The 18,170-nt window shown below is 43.7% G+C and overlaps 1 protein-coding gene across 10 annotated transcripts in view; it reads right to left on the bottom strand.

The window, feature by feature from the left end:
- The window catches only part of DNAH8 (dynein axonemal heavy chain 8), a 582,992-nt gene that overhangs the window by 482,847 nt on the left and 81,975 nt on the right, over positions 1-18,170 (bottom strand). For all 10 annotated transcript variants that reach the window (XM_056568656.1, XM_056568659.1, XM_056568657.1 and 7 more), the window contains one exon: positions 16,181-16,378. In XM_056568656.1, the coding sequence (XP_056424631.1) occupies positions 16,181-16,378 (198 nt within the window). The remainder of the gene's footprint in view (positions 1-16,180; positions 16,379-18,170) is intronic.

The raw sequence follows: 18,170 nt of genomic DNA on the forward strand, positions 1-18,170 counted from the left end.
CGCCCGGGTCGGCGGTGAAGAGACTTAGAAAATCCGCCTCCCAAATATCGATCCTTGGAATGTGTACCGCCGATAAGGCTGGAAAGTGAAGTTCCGCCCAGGAAAGGATCTTCAATACTTCCTTCATGGCTGCCGAGCTACGGGTGCCGCCCTGGTGATTGGTGTATGCCACAGCGGTGGCATTGTCTGTCTGCCCCGGAAGGCCCCGAAGCAGGCGACTCCAGTGAAAAAGGCACAGGAAGATCGCATGGAGCTCCAGGACATTGATGGGGAGACCGGACCCCGAAGGAGTCCAATGGCCCTGGACCTTCCTGTCCCTGGAGACACCTCCCCAGCCGAGGAGACTCGCGTCCATGGTCAGGACATACCAGTGGAGAGGCAGGAAGAAGCAATGCTCCCTGAGGAGAGGAGACCGAAGCTACCAAAGGAGGGAGCGGCGAACAAGGAGCAGAAGCCGGATCCCTCAGTGGAGAGACAGGGGGGGATCTTTCTCACTAGGAAAGGATGGCCCACTGGAGAGGACGGTACCGAAATTGATGATCCAGCCGAACAACTCCTGGAGCTTGGGCAGGGTCTGCAGAATGATGCTGAGGCTCACCCGATTCTGTTCCAGGGAAGGCGCCTTGATAAGCAGGTTGTCCAGATAGGGAATAACCGAGACACCCCGAGAGTGGAGGAGAGCCACCACTGCCGCTAGCACCTTGGTGAGGAGGGTTCCCGAGGAGGGATCGGCACAATCACTACCTGGGATAGGAGGGTGCAAAGGGCCACCTTCAAGGTCGGGGAATCAAGGGTGGCGGGACCGAATAAATGATCCCGGGGAATAGAAGAGAATTCTATTCGATAGCCCTGGGACATGACCTCCCGAACCCAAGCATCTTGAACTTGCACCAGTCAAACGTCCCGAAAGAGGGACAGGCAACCACCCACCCACCCGAGTGGAAGACTTGGATGGGGGCACACCATCAGGCAGTGGGAGGCTTGAGTCCTGGATTTGGAAGGGGGACCCCGATTTCTAGGAGGGACGAGCTTTAAAGGAGAGCGTCCTCCTGCTCTGTGAGGCCTCAGGTTTGTCCGGACGCCCCGAGAAGCAAAAGGGGTGAAAGGAAGAAGTCTTCTGCCATGAGTCCGAGCAGCGTGGATGATTTTGGGCTCAGAGATGATCTCGTCTAGGCGTTTGCCAAAGAAACGAGACCCCAGGAAAGGAAGCTCAGTAAAGGACCATTTAGAGGCTGCATCGGCATTCCAAGCATTAAGTCACATGGAGCTCCGAAGAGCCACTAGGTTACCTGAGGCAAAGGCAGTGCAGCGAGACGACTCCAAGGAGGTTGAACAGAGGTAGCCCCCGGCTTTAGCGATTTGCTCAGCTAGATCCGCCAAATCGCCGGGAGAAAGGAACCTGCTAAAATACCTTGGCGCAATTGAACAGCCCAAAACCGAGAGGGCTTTGGATACCCAAGTAAAGGCAAAAGCTGGCGACAAAGCCGAGCCCGTCGCCTCAAAGGCGAATTTCGTCAAATTTTCAATGCGCTTGTGCAAGGGATATTTAAAGGAGGCCGCGTCAGCCAATGGCAGGGTAGTGGATTTAGACAGCCGCGATACAGGAGGGTCTACCGTAGGAGGATAATACCACTTTGCAACCAGGTCCTGAGGAAAGGGAAAGAGAGCACGTAGCTTCTTAGTCCCATGGAAGCACTTATCTGAATGTTTCCAAGCCGCCTCTAACAGTTCGTCAAATTTAGTGTGTGGGATGAAAACTTGGGGTGCCCGATGAGCACGGCGGAAGGACACTTCAGGGACAGCGCCTGAAGTTCCTGGGTCCTGAAGGTGGAATTGTCCCTGATTGCCGACACCAGACTGTCCATCATATCTGACATACGGGAAAACTCTTCCGAGTCAGAGGGATAATCCGAGTCCACAAGCTCCCCTGGGGACTGTGAGCGCACTGTAGGAGTTCTGGAGCGGGGGTGCAGTGACTGGGAACGGACACTGGGTGACCGGTTGCGGCAGCGCCTGAAGGAGGTGGAGAGAAAGCGGGAGGGGCGATGGGAGGATGAGTCGGAACGAGGTGACGTGGACGGCCACGGGAGTGCCGTAGAGAATGGCGGGAGGGGGGATCTACCATCATCTCCCTGGGAGACGAACACAAAGAGGACTGCCCCTAAAGGGAAGAACACCTCCTCCCCCCCCCCCCCCCCCATGTCGGCGATCGGAGAAAATTGCATGTCAATTCAGACATGCGATTTTCTCCAATTCCGGCCTGATCGGGTCTCCGGTGACCCGATCACCCGTAAAATAGGGATGATCAGAGTTGTCAGTGACAGCCCTGATCATACTAAGGGATAGGAGTGACGTCGCAGTGCTGTGATCTCCTCCTATCCCCTGCCATTAGTCAGGAATTATAAATGTACCTGGGGGTGGACCGGAGGGAGGGGTTAGAATAGTTAATAGGAATAGGCTTCATAGGAAAATAAAACTTACACCCTTGAATCCCATTAACCCCAATAACATAAAGGATGGAAATGTAAAGTGTATGTTCACAAATGCCAGAAGCCTAGCAAATAAAATGGGGGAGCTTGAGGCCTTGATACTGGAGGAACATATTGATATAGTTGGGGTCACTGAGACATGGCTGGACTCCTCGCATGACTGGGCTGTCAATCTGCAGGGGTTTACATTGTTTCGCAAGGATAGAATGAACAGAAAAGGTGGTGGAGTCTGTCTGTATGTAAGAAGTGGTATGAAAGTCAGTGTGAACGATGCCATAGTGTGTGATGATTTTGAGGAGGTGGAATCACTGTGGGTAGAATTACAAAAGGAGGGAAATACTGAAAAAATAATATTTGGGGTAATCTACAGACCCCCTAATATCACTGAAGAGATAGATGTTCGGCTTCATAAACAAATAGAGAGGGCCACCCGGGCAGGTACAGTGGTAATAATGGGAGATTTTAACTATCCAGATATAGATTGGGGTCCGGGGTTGGCTAAAACTACAAAGGGGCGACAATTCCTAAATTTATTGCAGGATAATTTTATGGGCCAGTTTGTGGAGGACCCAACAAGAAGTGATGCCTTGTTGGATCTGATCATTTCCAACAACGCAGAGCTGATTGGTAATGTAACTGTGCGGGAAAACCTTGGGAATAGCGACCACAATATAGTTACTTTTGACTTAAAATGTAGAAAACAAAGACAGGCGGGGAAGGCAAAAACATATAACTTTAAAAAGGCAAACTTCCCTGGGCTGAGGGCTGCACTACAGGACATAGACTGGGGGGAAGTGTTCTCAAATACTGATACAGAAGGTAAATGGGACATCTTTAAATCAACTCTAAATAACTATACAGCTAAATATATACCAAAGGGGAACAAATATAAACGATTAAAACTAAATCCTACATGGCTGACACATGATGTTAAAAGAGCAATAAACAACAAAAAAATTGCCTTCAAAAAATACAAATCTGATGGGTCAGCGATAACATTTAAACAGTACAAAGAGCTTAATAAAATCTGTAAAAATGTAATAAAAACAGCAAAAATTCAAAATGAGAGACAGGTGGCCAATGAAAGCAAAACTAATCCTAAATATTTTTTTAGATATATAAATGCAAAAAAAAAAAGGACAGAGCATGTAGGACCCCTTAATAATGATAATGGGGAGGTTGTCACAGGCGATCAAGAGAAGGCGGAGCTACTGAATGGGTTCTTTAGTTCTGTATATACTAGGGAAAAAGGAGCTGACATTGGCCAGGTCAGTGCTGGTAACACATCATGTAATGTACTGAACTGGCTTAATGTAGAGATGGTACAAGGTAAGTTAAGTGATATAAATGTAAGCAAATCCCCAGGGCCGGATGGACTACACCCAAGAGTTCTTAGAGAGGTAAGTTCAGTAATATCTGTACCCCTGTTCATGATATTTAGAGATTCTATGGTGTCTGGTATTGTGCCAAGGGACTGGCGCAAGGCGAATGTGGTGCCAATCTTCAAGAAGGGCTCTAGGTCTTCCCCAGGAAACTATAGACCGGTAAGTTTAACGTGCATCGTGGGTAAATTGTTTGAAGGACTTATAAGGGATTACATACAGGAATACATAGGGGATAATTGTATTATAAGTGATAGCCAGCATGGGTTTACTAAGGATAGAAGTTGTCAAACCAATCTAATTTGCTTTTATGAAGAGGTGAGTAGAAGCCTTGACAGAGGAATGGCTGTGGATATAGTGTTTCTGGATTTTGCCAAAGCGTTTGATACTGTCCCTCACAGACGTCTGACAGGTAAGTTAAGGTCCTTGGGCTTGGAAACTTTAGTTTGTAACTGGATTGAACACTGGCTCATGGATCGTACCCAGAGAGTGGTGGTCAATGATTCGTACTCTGATTGGTCCCCGGTAATTAGTGGTGTACCCCAAGGTTCAGTACTGGGCCCGCTGTTGTTTAATTTATTTATCAATGATATAGAGGATGGTATTAACAGCTCTGTTTCTATCTTTGCAGATGACACCAAGCTTTGTAGCACGGTACAGTCTATAGAGGATGTGCATAAGTTACAGGATGACTTGGATAGACTAAGTGTCTGGGCATCCACTTGGCAAATGAGGTTCAATGTGGATAAATGTAAAGTTATGCATCTGGGTACTAATAACCTGCATGCATCGTATGTCTTAGGGGGGATTAAACTGGCAGAGTCACTGGTAGAGAAGGATCTGGGTGTACTTGTAGATCACAGACTACAGAATAGCATGCAATGTCAGGCTGCTGCTTCCAAAGCCGGCAGGATATTGTCATGTATAAAAAGAGGCATGGACTCAAGGGACAGGGACATAATACTCCCCCTTTATAAAGCATTGGTACGGCCTCACCTGGAATATGCTGTTCAGTTTTGGGCACCTGTCCATAAAAGGGACACTGCGGAGTTGGAAAGGGTGCAGAGACGCGCGACTAAACTAATATGGGGCATGGAACATCTTAGCTATGAGGAGCGATTAAAGGAGTTACAATTGTTTAGTCTTGAGAAGAGACGTTTAAGGGGGGATATGATAAACGTATATAAGTATATTAATGGCCCATACAAAAAATATGGAGAAAAACTGTTCCAGGTTAAACCCCCCCAAAGGACGAGGGGACACTCCCTCCGTCTGGAGAAGAAAAAGTTTAGTCTCAAGGGGCGACACGCCTTCTTTACCGTGAGGACTGTGAATTTATGGAACGGTCTACCTCAGGAACTGGTCACAGTAGGAACAATTAACAGCTTTAAAACAGGATTAGATACATTTATGGAACAAAATAACATTAATGCTTATGAAGAAATATAGGGTCCCGTCCCTTCCCCAATGTCGCGCCGCACCCCTACCCCTTGGTTCCCTGGTTGAACTTGATGGACATGTGTCTTTTTTTCGACCGTACTAACTAACTATAAAAAAAAAAAAGAACTGAGTTCTGACCAATGGCAGCGCAGGACAGGGGGTTGCCATGGAAACCCCCCATTCTGCCCACCCCTCAATGTGGGGCAGAACGAGGGCTGAGAAGATGGAGGGCTTTACCTGAGGACCAGATGCGTGGGTCCCGGCGATCATCGCAGACATCCACCGGAGATCACGGCTCAGGTAGGGAATCGACGGTGGGGGGGGAGAAAGTAAAGTGAAAGTAAAGTGATCTTTACTGTGGCAACCACTAGGAAGGCCGGACTGCAACTCCCAGCATGCCCAGACAGCCAAAGGCTGTCTGGGCATGCTGGGAGTTGTAGTTTAGCAACATCTGGAGGGTAACAGTTTGGTGACCACTGTTACAGTGGTGCCCAAACGGTAGCCCTCCAGATGTTGCCAAACTACAACTCTCAGCATGCCTAGACTGCCCAGGCAAAATTTTCTAAATTTTCATGAAATTTTGGGATTTTTCACCAAGAAAGGATGCAAGTAACGCTGAAAATTTACCACCAAAACAAAGTAGAATATGTCACGAAAAAACAATCTCAGAATCAGAATATTCGGTAAAAGCGTTTTAGAGTTATTAACGCTTAAAATGACGGTGGTCAGAATTGCGAAAAAAGGGCTCAGTCCTTAAGGTGAAAAAGGGCTCAGTCCTTAAAGGGTTAAATCAAGTAGGGCAGAAGCTGAGCCCTGCACATCAATCATGTAGGGAGGGGGAAGTAATTGCTTCTGCTTAGCACCACCAGTTTTAGTTTTTTTGTTACTTTTTAAACATGGAGCTGACAGATTCCATTTATGGGATGATTTACTAAGCTAAATGCACACAAAATCTGTTGCAAATTGTACCATTAAATTATGTGTTTTGTAACACTTTCACGCCTCAACAGTTTTTAAAATTGTTGACAAAAATAAGATGATTCATAAAGGGAACCTATAAATTAATTTAGGATATGCACTTCTTTAAGAGCAAAAATCATTAGCATCCCACTATCCAATAACGAAACTAGCAATAAAACCACATCTAACTTTCAAATACATGGAAAGCAAAACATTTATTTTCAATAAATATTCTACTAATGTGTATCCACTTAAGGTGAATAAAAGCATCTTTATGCTTATTCTAGCAGAAACTGACCTCCCGTAAAATAAAATCTACCGTATATACTCATTTTTTGCACCATGATATGTAGTTTGTTTTAGTACCACTTTTGGGCATATGTGAATTGTTGATGACTTTTTAGAATTTTTTTTTGCAGTTTGATGTGACAAAAAAGCTGACATTTTTGACATTTTTGTTAATGTTTACACCATTCGCCGTAGGGGATCATTAACATTATATTTTTATAGTTTGGACATTTACGCATGCGATGCAAATATGTTTATTATTGATCTTTTTTTACGCTTTTTTATATTAATATGGGGAAAAGGGGCGATTTAAAACTTTATTGAGAGGAGGGGCTTTTTCAATTTTTTTTCCCTGGTCTTAAATATTTTTTTTTACATTTTAAACTTTTTTAGGGGACTATTTAAAGGGGTACTCCTGTGGAAAACTTTATTATTATTATTATTATTTTTTTTTTTTAAATCAACTGGTGCCAGAAAGTTTAACAGATTTGTAAATTACTTCTATTAAAAAATCTTAATCCTTCCAGTACTTTTTAGGGGCTATATACTACAGAGGAAATGCATGACTTTTTAGATTTCTCTGATGTCATGACCACAGTGCTCTCTGCTGACCTCTGCTGTCCATTTTAGGAACTGTCCAGAGCAGGAGAAAATCCCCATAGCAAACATATGCTGCTCTGGACAGTTCCTAAAATGGACAGCAGAGGTCAGCAGAGAGCACTGTGGTCATGAAATCAGAGAAATCTAAAAAGTAAAAAAATTCCTCTGTAGTATACAGCCCCTAAAAACTACTGGAAGGATTAAGATTTTTTAATAGAAGTAATTTACAAATCTGTTTAACTTTCTGGCACCAGTTGATTTAAGAAAAAAAAGTTTTCCACGGGAGTACCCCTTTAACCCCTTAAGGACCGGGGTTTTTTCCGTTTTTGCATTTTCGTTTTTTGCTCCTTGCCTTTAAAAAATCATAACTCTTTCAATTTTGCACCTAAAAATCCATATGATGGCTTATTTTTTGCACCACCAATTCTACTTTGTAATGACGTCAGTCATTGTGCCCAAAAATCTACGGTGAAACGGGAAAAAAAATCATTGTGAGACAAAATTGAAAAAAAATACGCCATTTTGTAACTTTTGGGGGCTTCCGTTTCTACGTAGTACATTTTTCGGTAAAAATGACACCTTACCTTTATTCTGTAGGTCAATATGATTAAAATGATACCCTACTTATACAGGTTTGAATTTGTCGCACTTCTGGAAAAAATCATAACTTCATGCAGAAAAATTTATACGTTTAAAATTGTCATCTTCTGACCCCTATAACTTTTTTATTTTTCCGTGTATGGGGCGGTATGAGGGCTCATTTTTTGCGTCGTGATCTGAAGTTTTTAACTGTACCATTTTTGCATTGATAGGACTTATTGATCGCTTTTTATTCATTTTTTCATGATATAAAAAGTGACCAAAAATGCACTATTTTGGACTTTGGAATTTTTTTGCGCGCACGCCATTGACCGTGCGGTTTAATTAACGATATATTTTTATAATTCGGACATTTCCGCACGCGGCGATACCATTTATATTTATTTTTATTTTTATTTACACTGTGTTTTTTCTTTTATGGGAAAAGGGGGGTGATTCAAACTTTTAATAGGGAAGGGGTTAAATGATGTTTATTCACTTTTTTTTGCACCTTTTTTCTGCAGTGTTATAGGTCCCATAGGGACCTATAACACTGCACACACTGATCTTTTACATTGATCACTGGTTTCTCATAAGAAACCAGTGATCGATGATTCTGCTGCATGACTGCTCATGCCTGGATCTCAGGCACTGAGCAGTCATTCGGCGATCGGACAGCGAGGAGGCAGGTAGGGGCCCTCCCGCTGTCCTGTCAGCTGTTCGGGATGCCGCGATTTCACCGCGGCTATCCCGAACAGCCCACTGAGCTAGCCGGCATGCTTTCGGTTTCACTTTAGACGCGGCGTTCAACTTTGAACGCCGCGTCTAAAGGGTTAATAGCGCGCGGCACAGCGATCAATGCCGCGCGCTATTAGCCACGGGTCCCGGCCGTTATTAGAGGCCGGGCCCGAACCGCTATGACGCGGGGCCACGCCGTGGCCCCGCGTTATAGATCGGGAGTGGACACATGACGTTCCAGTACGTCATGTGTCCTTAAGGGGTTAAAGGGGTTCTCCGGTGCTTAGACATCTTATTCCCTATCCGAAGGATAGGGGATCAGATGCCTGATCACGGGAGTCCCGCCGCTGGGGACCCCCGGGATCTTAGACGCGGCACCCCGTTTGTAATCAGTCCCTGGAGCGTGTTCGCTCCGGGACTGATTACCGGCGACCACAGGGCGGGCGGCGTGTGACGTAACGCCCCCGTGCGACGTCACGCTCTGCCCCTCAATGCAAGCCTATGGGAGGGGGCGTGATGGCTATTGGGGTCCCAGCGGCGGGACTCCTGAGATCAGGCATCTTATCCCCTATCCTTTGGATAGGGGATAAGATGTCTAAGCACCGGAGAACCCCTTTAAAGCAATCATCAGATTGCTAATACTGTTCAGTGCTATGCATAGGGCATAGCACTGATCAGTATCAGCGATCTTCTGCTCTGGTCTGCTGGAAGGCAGATCAGTGTAGAAAACCCTGGGAGATGGACGGAGGCAGGTTAGAGGACCTCTGTCCGCCATCTTGGTTGATCCGATTTCCACGGCAGTGTCGCGGGCGATCAGATCAGCCATTTTAAGTGTCACACTGCCGCATATGCTGTGATCTGTACTGATCATGGCATCTGAGGGGTTAAATGCAGACATCAGCGTGATTGCCGATGTCCACCATTGCCGGCGAATCTGCAGCTGCTGACAGCCGCCGGGACCCGCCGGGAATGAAGCGAGTGCAGCTCCTGTGTACATTTACGGCGCGTGTCCTTAAGGGGTTAGAAAGGTGGTATTGGTTTATTTTGAGTCTGTTTTACGTATATGTGCACTTTACTGATTAATTAATAAACAAATAACACCCCCACCAATCGCCTGTATGAAGAGGACTTGGCACTCTAGTAATGTTTACGTAGTTACATAGTTAGTACGGTTGAAAAAAGACTTATGTTCATCAAGTTGTGCTTGTCCTAGTAATCATCGCATCATTAATAATCGTGAAAGGAACTGCAATATTGTCCCAGTAAAGAGCCAGAAGACAGATTCCCCACCAATCTGGTAGTAACCCCTTTACAGAAAATTTCACACGGTGAGCTGCGGTGTGACGCAATCCGAAGGCAGCCCCTTTATGCCTAAATCCACGCTTTAGGTTGTGGTGCGGCACAAAATTTACTTCAACACCATTAACTTCAAGTGTTTGCATTTATTTTATCATTTGTAACTTTTTAAGTAAAATGAAGAGGTCAATAGGAAAAAACTATACCATGAGCATGCTGTGCTTGGTAAAAAAAAAAAAAAGTGCTAGTCACTATAAAGCCACAAAACAAAGCATACTAAGGAGGATTTATTATGTCACATTACACCAGAAAGTTGGCATAAAGAAGACATGTTTGTGTGCCACATTCTGTGACATTTTGGCCTTTCTGTGCTGGCGCTTTTCCACTCCGGTGGAATTTTTTTTTTTTAATCAACTGGTGCCAGAAAATTAAACAGATTTGTAAATTACCGGTACTTCTATTAAAAAAATCCAGTACTTTTTAGAAGCTGTATGCTACAGAGGAAATTCTTTTCTTTTTGAATTTATTTTTTGTCTTGCCCACAGTGCTCTCTGCTGACATCTCTGTCTGTGTCAGGAACCGTCCAGAGCAGCATAGGTTTGCAATGGGGATTTTCTCCTTCTCTGGACAGTTCCTGATACGGGCATCAGGTGTCAGCAGAGAGCACTGTGGACAATACAAAAAAGAAATTTAAAAAGAAAAGAGTTTCCTCTGTAGCATACAGCTGCTAAAAAGTACTTTAAGGCTAAAGATTTTTTATTAGAAGTCATTTACAAATCTGTTTACCTTTCTGGCACCAGTTGATTTAAGCTTCTGCAGCTGCCATAGACTTCAGACAGAAGATGCGATTAACCTATTAACAAGTGTGCATATTGTGCCGGGTTTTTTTTTATTATAAACCAGTCATTGTGTGAAATGCCAGTCTTTCTCTATTCCCCTTACTGTGTGGAGAACATTTCATATTGCAATAAACACCTTAATGTAACATCTGGCTGCACTGAGAACACAACAACAAAAACATTCCCTTCTCACGAAAACACAGTAGTCAAGATATCATTTTAGGGTATTTTATTGTATTCATCAGATGCACAAATTTGGCGCATGTCTCAGGAAAACTGTGATGCACTGATATAAAGTGGCGCATTGCATTCCAATTGGGTTTCAAAAAATCATCAACAGAAAAATAATAATACATAAAAACCCCAAAGTAACTTTTCCTATTGTTGAAATTCTGTTGGATTTTTCTGGCCACAAACATTTGTGTATAGGTTTTAATAATACATTTGTAAGGTTTGGAGAAAAACCCATGGAGGAACGTTTGTTTTTGTTTTGTGAGCCTTTTTTTTTTTTTTTTCTTATATTTGGCGCATGTTGTCAAAGCCCTTTTTTGCGATTTTTGGCTGAAAGCAAAAATCTACAAACAATCTTGCAAAAGTAAATTTCAGTTTTCACTTTGCAGTAGTAACAGATTTATCAAGTGCAAATGTCGCACAAAAAGTCGCAGACACCTCCAAACACCACAAATCTACATCAGCTCAGACCTGGCTTACAAAACTGACACTGAGCACTTTAAAAAAATAGTTGCACTTTTTGTGCAGAAAAGTCACAAAGAGGAGGAATCAAACAAAATGGTGTTCTGAAGTGATTTATTGTTTTTTGCTTCTAATGTATCAACCGTTAGTATGATAAATATGTCACACATAAGCAAAAATAAATTACTTCAAAACCATCACCAGCCAGGGACCAGACAGTAATGACAGACATAAGTGATCGCTCTGATGTCTGCCATTAACTCCTCATATGCCATGATCAATATTGATTACTGCATTTGCTGCATCGCCTGCGATCTGATCACCTGCAGCACGATCGCATAGATCAGATAGGCCAATATGGCAGCCAGAAGTCTCCTTCTCTGCTTCCTGCCATCATCATGGGGTCTTCTTCACTGGTCTGTCTTTGAGCAGACAAGAGATGTAGAGTGTATAGCACTGATCAGTATTTGCTACAAATAGTCCCATATGGGGACTAAAAAGTTAAAAAAATAAAATAAAAAAGTGAAAAAAAAGTTTTAATAAAAGTGAATAAGCCCCCGGCTTCCCCCAAAAAAGAGTAAAAAATAAAAATAAATCAACATACTTGTTATCACTGCATGCGAAAATGTCCGATCTATTAACAACTTAACCCCTAAAGGACTCAGCCCATTTTGACCTTAAGGACGCAGCCATTTTTTGCAAATCTGACCTGTGTCACTTTAAGCATTAATAACTCTGGGATGGTTTTACCTTTCATTCTGATTCAGAGATTTTTTTTTCTTGACATATTCTACTTTAAGATGGTGATAAATTTTCGTTGACACTTGCATCATTTCTTAGAGAAAAATTCTAAGTTTGGCATTTTTCTAACTTTGAAACTCTCTGCTTGTAAGGAAATTGGACATACAGTTCAGTTTGAAGTGGATTTGAGGGGTCTTCATATTAGAAATACCCCATAAAGTATAAAAACTGCACCCCTCAAAGTATTTAAAATGACGTTCAGAAAGTTTGTTAACCCTTTAGGTGTTTCACAGGAATAGCAGCAAAGTGGAGAAGAAAACTCAAAATCACATTTTTTTACACTGACATGTTATTGTAGCCCCATTTTTTTTTCATTTTTACAATGGGGAAAGGAGGAAAAGCCCCACAACATTTGTAACCCAGTTTCTCTCGAGTATGTAAATACCTCATATGTGGATGTACAGTGTTCTGCGTGCGCATTAGAGGGCTCAGAAGTGAATGAGCGACATTAGTCTTTTGGAGAGAGAATTTAGCTGAAATGGTTTTTGGGGGCCTTGTTGCATTTGGGAAGCCCCCATGGTGCCAGAACAGCATAAGAAACCACACATGGTATACTATTTTGGAAACTACACCCCTGAAGGAACATAACAAGGGGTACAGTGAGCCTTAACACCCCACAGGTGTTTGACAAATTTTAGTTAAAGTTGGACGTGAAAACAGAAAATTTGATTTTTTTCACTAAAATGCTGGTGTTACTTCACATTTTTCATTTTCACAAGGGGTAATAGGAGAAGAAGCCCCCGAAATTTGTAACCCCATTTCTTCTGAGTATGGAAATATATGTGGATGCAGAGTGATCTGCAGGTGAATTACAGGGCTCAGAAGAGAAGAAGCAAATTTTGGCTTTTGGAGAGAAAATTTTGCTGAAATGGTTTTTGGGGGCCTTGCTGCATTTAGGAAGCCCCCATAGTGCCAGAACAGCATACCCCCCCTCCCACACACACACACACACACAAAGCACACTATTTGGAAACTACACCCCTCAAGGAATGTAACAAGCGGTACAGTGAGCCTTAACACCCCACATGTGTTTGACAAATTTTTGTTAACGTTGGACGTGAAAATGAAATTTTTTTATTTTCACAAGGGCCAATAGGAGAAAAAGCCCCTTTAAACATGTAGCCCAATTTCTCCTGAGTAAGGAAATACCCCATATGTGGACGTAAAGTGCTCTGCGGGAGCACAATAGGGCTCATAATAGAAGGCCTGCCATTGGGTTTTTAGAGAGAGAGAATGTGTCTGGAGTTGAAGGCCATGTGCACTGACAAAGCCCCCATCGTGCCAGAACAGTGGACCCCCCCCACATGTGACCCCATTTTAGAAACTACACCACTCACTGAATGTAATAAGGGGTGCTCAGAGCATTTACACCCCACTGGCATTTGACAGATATTTGGAACAGTGGGCTGTGCAAATAAAAAGTAACATTTTTTCATTTTTACGGACCACTGTTCCAAAAATCTGTCAGACACCTGTGGGGTGTAAATGTTCACAGCACCCCTTGTTACATTCCTTGAGGGGTGTAGTTTCCAAAATGGGGTTACATGTGGGGGGGGTTCCACTGTTCTGGCACCACGGGGGCTTTGTACGCCTTCAACTCCAGACACATTCCCTCTCCAAAAGCCCAATGGCGCTCCTTCTCTTCTGAGTATTTTAGTGCGCAGCAGAGAACTTTACATCCACACATGGGGTATTTATATACTCAAGAAATGGGGTTACAAATTTTGGGAAGCTTTATTTCTATTACCCCTTGTGAAAATGAAAAATTTGGGATAACACCAGCATTTTAGTGAAAAAATACACATTTTGCATTTTCACGTCCAACTTTAATGTAAATTCGTCAAACACCTGTGGGGTGTTAAGGCTCACTATACCCCTTGACATGTTCCATGAGGGGTGTAGTTTCCAAAATCGGGTCACATGTGGGTGTTTTTTTCTTTTCTTTTTTTATGTCACAACAGCTGTAACGATCAGCTACCCCTGTGCAAATCACCTCAAATGTACATGGCGCTCTCACGCCTGAGCCTTGTTGTGCGCCAGCAGAGCATTTTGCGTCCACATATGGGGTATTTCCATACTCAGGAGAAATTGTGTTACAAATTTTGGAGGTCTTTTATTCCTTTTGTGAAAATGGAAAGTATGGGGCAACACCAGCATGTTAGTGTAAAAATTTACAATAACATGCCTTTTCATAAGGTGTGAAAGGAGAAAAAGCCCCCCAAAATTCGTTAGGTAATTTCTCCCAACTATGGAAATATCCCATATGTGGCCCTAAACTATTGCCTTGAAATACAGCAGGGTTCCAAAGTGAGAGAGCGCCATGTGCATCTGAGGCCTAAATTAGGGTTTTGCATAGGGACAGGCCCGATGCTAGAATTAGACTTGCTCCAATACCAAAATTACCCTACGGCAGTGTTTCCCAAACAGGGTGCCTCCAGCTGTTGCAAAACTCCCAGCATGCCTGAACAGTCAATGGTTGTCCGGCAATACTGGGAGTTGTTGTTTTGCAACAGCTGGAGGCTCCATTTCGGAAACAGCGCCGTACGATACGCCTTTCATTTTTATTGGGGGGGAGGTGTATGTATATGTAGTGTTTTACCCTTTATTTTATGTAGTTGTAGTGTAGTGTAGTATTTTAAGGATACATTCTCACGGGCGGAGGTTTACATAGAGTTTTCTGCCGGGAGTTTGAGCTGCAGCAGTGAGAAACTCGCTGTAAACCCTGACTGTGTGAATGTACCCTGTACATTCACGTGGGGGAGAGCAAACCTTCATCTGTTGCAAAACTACAATTCCCAGCATGCTCTTTGGCTGTCCGTGCATGCTGGGGGTTGTAGTTATGCAACAGCTGGAGGCACACTGGTTGCAAAACACAGAGTTCGTTACTTAACTCAGTGTTTCGCAACCAGTATGCCTCCAGCTGTTGCAAAACTACAACTCCCAGCATGTACGGTTTATCAGTGCATGCTGGGAGTTGAAATTTGCAACAGCTGGAGGCACACCGGTTGCAAAACACTGAGTTAGGAAACAAACTCTGTGTTCTTCAGCTGTTGCAAAGTGTGCCTTCAGCTGTTGCAAAACTACAACTCTCAGCATGCACTTACAGCCGAAGAGCATGCTGGGACTTTTAGTTATGCAACAGCTGGAGGCACACTACTGCAACTTCCAGCATGCCCTTTTGTAGTTTGTGCATGCTGGGGGTTGTACTTATGCAATTGCTGGAGGCACAAACTACCAAAGGGCATGCTGGGAGTTGTAGCTGTGCCTTCTGCTGTTGCATAACAACAACTCCCAGCATGCCCTTTTGTGCATGCTGCAAGTTGTTGCTAGGCAACCGCAGAAGGCACGGCCTTAACTCCTGCTGCTGCGCACGTCCTGCCCGTCATCCTGGTGCCGCCGTCTCCGCTCCGGGGGCCCCGATCCTGCCATCGATGCAAGAGATCAGGGGCCCCCACTAGAGGTACAAACTTCCAGGACCCGCTCTCGCCCTCCGGAGTAGGGGCAGAGTGGGTGCTGTTAGGGACATCCCCACAGCAGGCGTCCTGATTCTTCGGCTGGTAATTTCCGACGAATCAGGGCGATTGTGAGGGGGCACCTATCACCCTTTTTTTTCCCGGGTCACCGGGGACCCAATTGACCCGGAATCGCCGCAATTGCCGTCCTTAAGTCCCAGGACGTCAGGGCGTACGTGTACCTTCCTCTATCTTAATCCCCTTTTTCCATTATTCCCCCTCCCTCTGATCCCTTTTTGCCATTATCCCTCCCCCCCTCCATCTTTCTCCTCGTGCGCCATAATTCCCCCCACCCTCTGATCCCCTTGTGCCATTATTTCTCCCCTCCCTCTGATTCCCTTTTACCATATCGGATAATAATTGCACAAGGGGATTAAGTTGGAAGGGGGAATAATGGCACAAGGGGATTAAGTATCGCATTAGTATAAAGGTAAGCACACGCCTTTTGTCCGCGGATACCGCTCGTGCAAATTTATGCGTGAGGGGTACCCGTGGACATACTTTCAGCCTTTTGGGGTACAGTCGCCAAAAAGGTTAAGAACCACTGCCTTAGACTATCTAACCTCAAAATCAATGATCTGTCCCATGAATTCTGTAAAATTGGCATCAAATTCTGTCTTCTTCATGTTGAGAATATTCAAAGTCCTCTTTTTAAAGTTCTGGTAAATATGCTTAAACTTTAAATCTAAGCAATCCATTCCTTCAATTTTAGATTTGCCTAAAGCTGAGTAGGTTTTCACGATTGATATTATTTCTGTGATCTAGAAAAAAAAAAAAACAACAATAAACACTGACTGCTCTATTCCACTTTCTCAAGCACAGTTATGTTTTCCTTAGGCAATGCTCACAAGGGGGGGAAATTTACAAAATGTCAGCCCGGAATGTACGGGTGGATATTCCACAAATTTACATGTTCTCCATAGACAGCAATGCATTTCCGAGTGGAATCCGCAGAAACAATGAACATGTTGATGTTTTTCGCTATGCAGTGTGTACAGTGCCTCATAATTCCATTCAAATCAATGGGACTCTGCTGAAGAAGAATATCTGAGTGGAATATTTCCAAAGGAATTCTGCTTGGAAATTCAGCCATGTAAACATAGCCTTACCCTGAGGGGTACCTGCAATATGTCTAATAGTAACAAAAGGGGAGATTGAAAGAGTACAGTGCTGGAACTTGTAGTTCATTGAAAGGACTAACTAGTCCAAGATAGGGGTCCTCAGTTCCAGGGCCAGAACCACCGTCTAGGAAGTCAAATACAAAACCAAAGAGGGAAGCGGCACTCCACAAAGTAGTTGATAAAAAAAAATGTGTGTATGTTTATTCACCCAGGTGTGACAAGCAACTGGTGAATAAACTACACATTTTTTTCATCAACTACTTTGTGGAGAGTGTCACTTACTCTTTGGATTTGCAATATGTCTAAGGCTACATTCACACCACGATTTCTTCATACGGTCGCCGGCAAGAATTCAAAACCAGTCAAATAGTGAAACCGGCCGCACCGCTTCTCATTCATTTAAATGAGCCAACTGGAGTCAGACTCCGGTCAGATCATTTTTGCACTGGATCAGTTTTATTGCCGGACTAAAAACCGTGGAATACCGCGGTTTTCATCCTGGCAACAAAACCGGATACGGTGCAAAAATGAGCTGACCAAAATCTTCAAATGAATGAGAAGTGGCGCGGTTGGTTTTGAAATTTCCCCACCGGATGAAAAAATTGTGGTGTGAATGCACTCTAGGATGTACAGAGTGCGCCATTTATATGGATACACATTAATAAAATGGGAATGGTTGGTGATATTAACTTCCTGTTTGTGGCACATTAGTATATGTGAGGGGGGAACTTTTCAAGATGGGTGGTGACCATGGTGGCCATTTTGAATCCAACTTTTGTTTTTTCAAGCGGAAGAGGGTCATGTGACACATCAAACTTATTTAACGTAACTTTATTCTTTCATGAGTTATTTACAAGTTTCTGACCACTTATAAAATGTGTTCAATGTGCTGCCCATTGTGTTGGATTGTCAATGCAACCCTCTTCTCTATATACTGCTATATACTACTATATACACCGCAGGAGAAATGCTAGCACAGGCTTCCAGTATCCGTATACACTGCTATATACTACTATATACACCGCAGGAGAAATGCTAGCACAGGCTTCCAGTATCCGTATACACTGCTATATACTACTATATACACCGCAGGAGAAATGCAAGCACAGGCTTCCAGTATCCGTATACACTGCTATATACTACTATATACACCGCAGGAGAAATGCTAGCACAGGCTTCCAGTATCCGTATACACTGCTATATACTACTATATACACCGCAGGAGAAATGCTAGCACAGGCTTCCAGTATCCGTATACATTGCTATATACTACTATATACACCGCAGGAGAAATGCTAGCACAGGCTTCCAGTATCCGTATACACTACTATATACACCGCAGGAGAAATGCTAGCACAGGCTTCCAGTATCCGTATACACTACTATATACACCGCAGGAGAAATGCTAGCACAGGCTTCCAGTATCCGTAGT

The sequence above is a fragment of the Hyla sarda genome, chromosome 3 (assembly GCF_029499605.1).
Source record: "Hyla sarda isolate aHylSar1 chromosome 3, aHylSar1.hap1, whole genome shotgun sequence".
Classification (NCBI taxonomy): Eukaryota; Metazoa; Chordata; class Amphibia; order Anura; family Hylidae; genus Hyla; species Hyla sarda.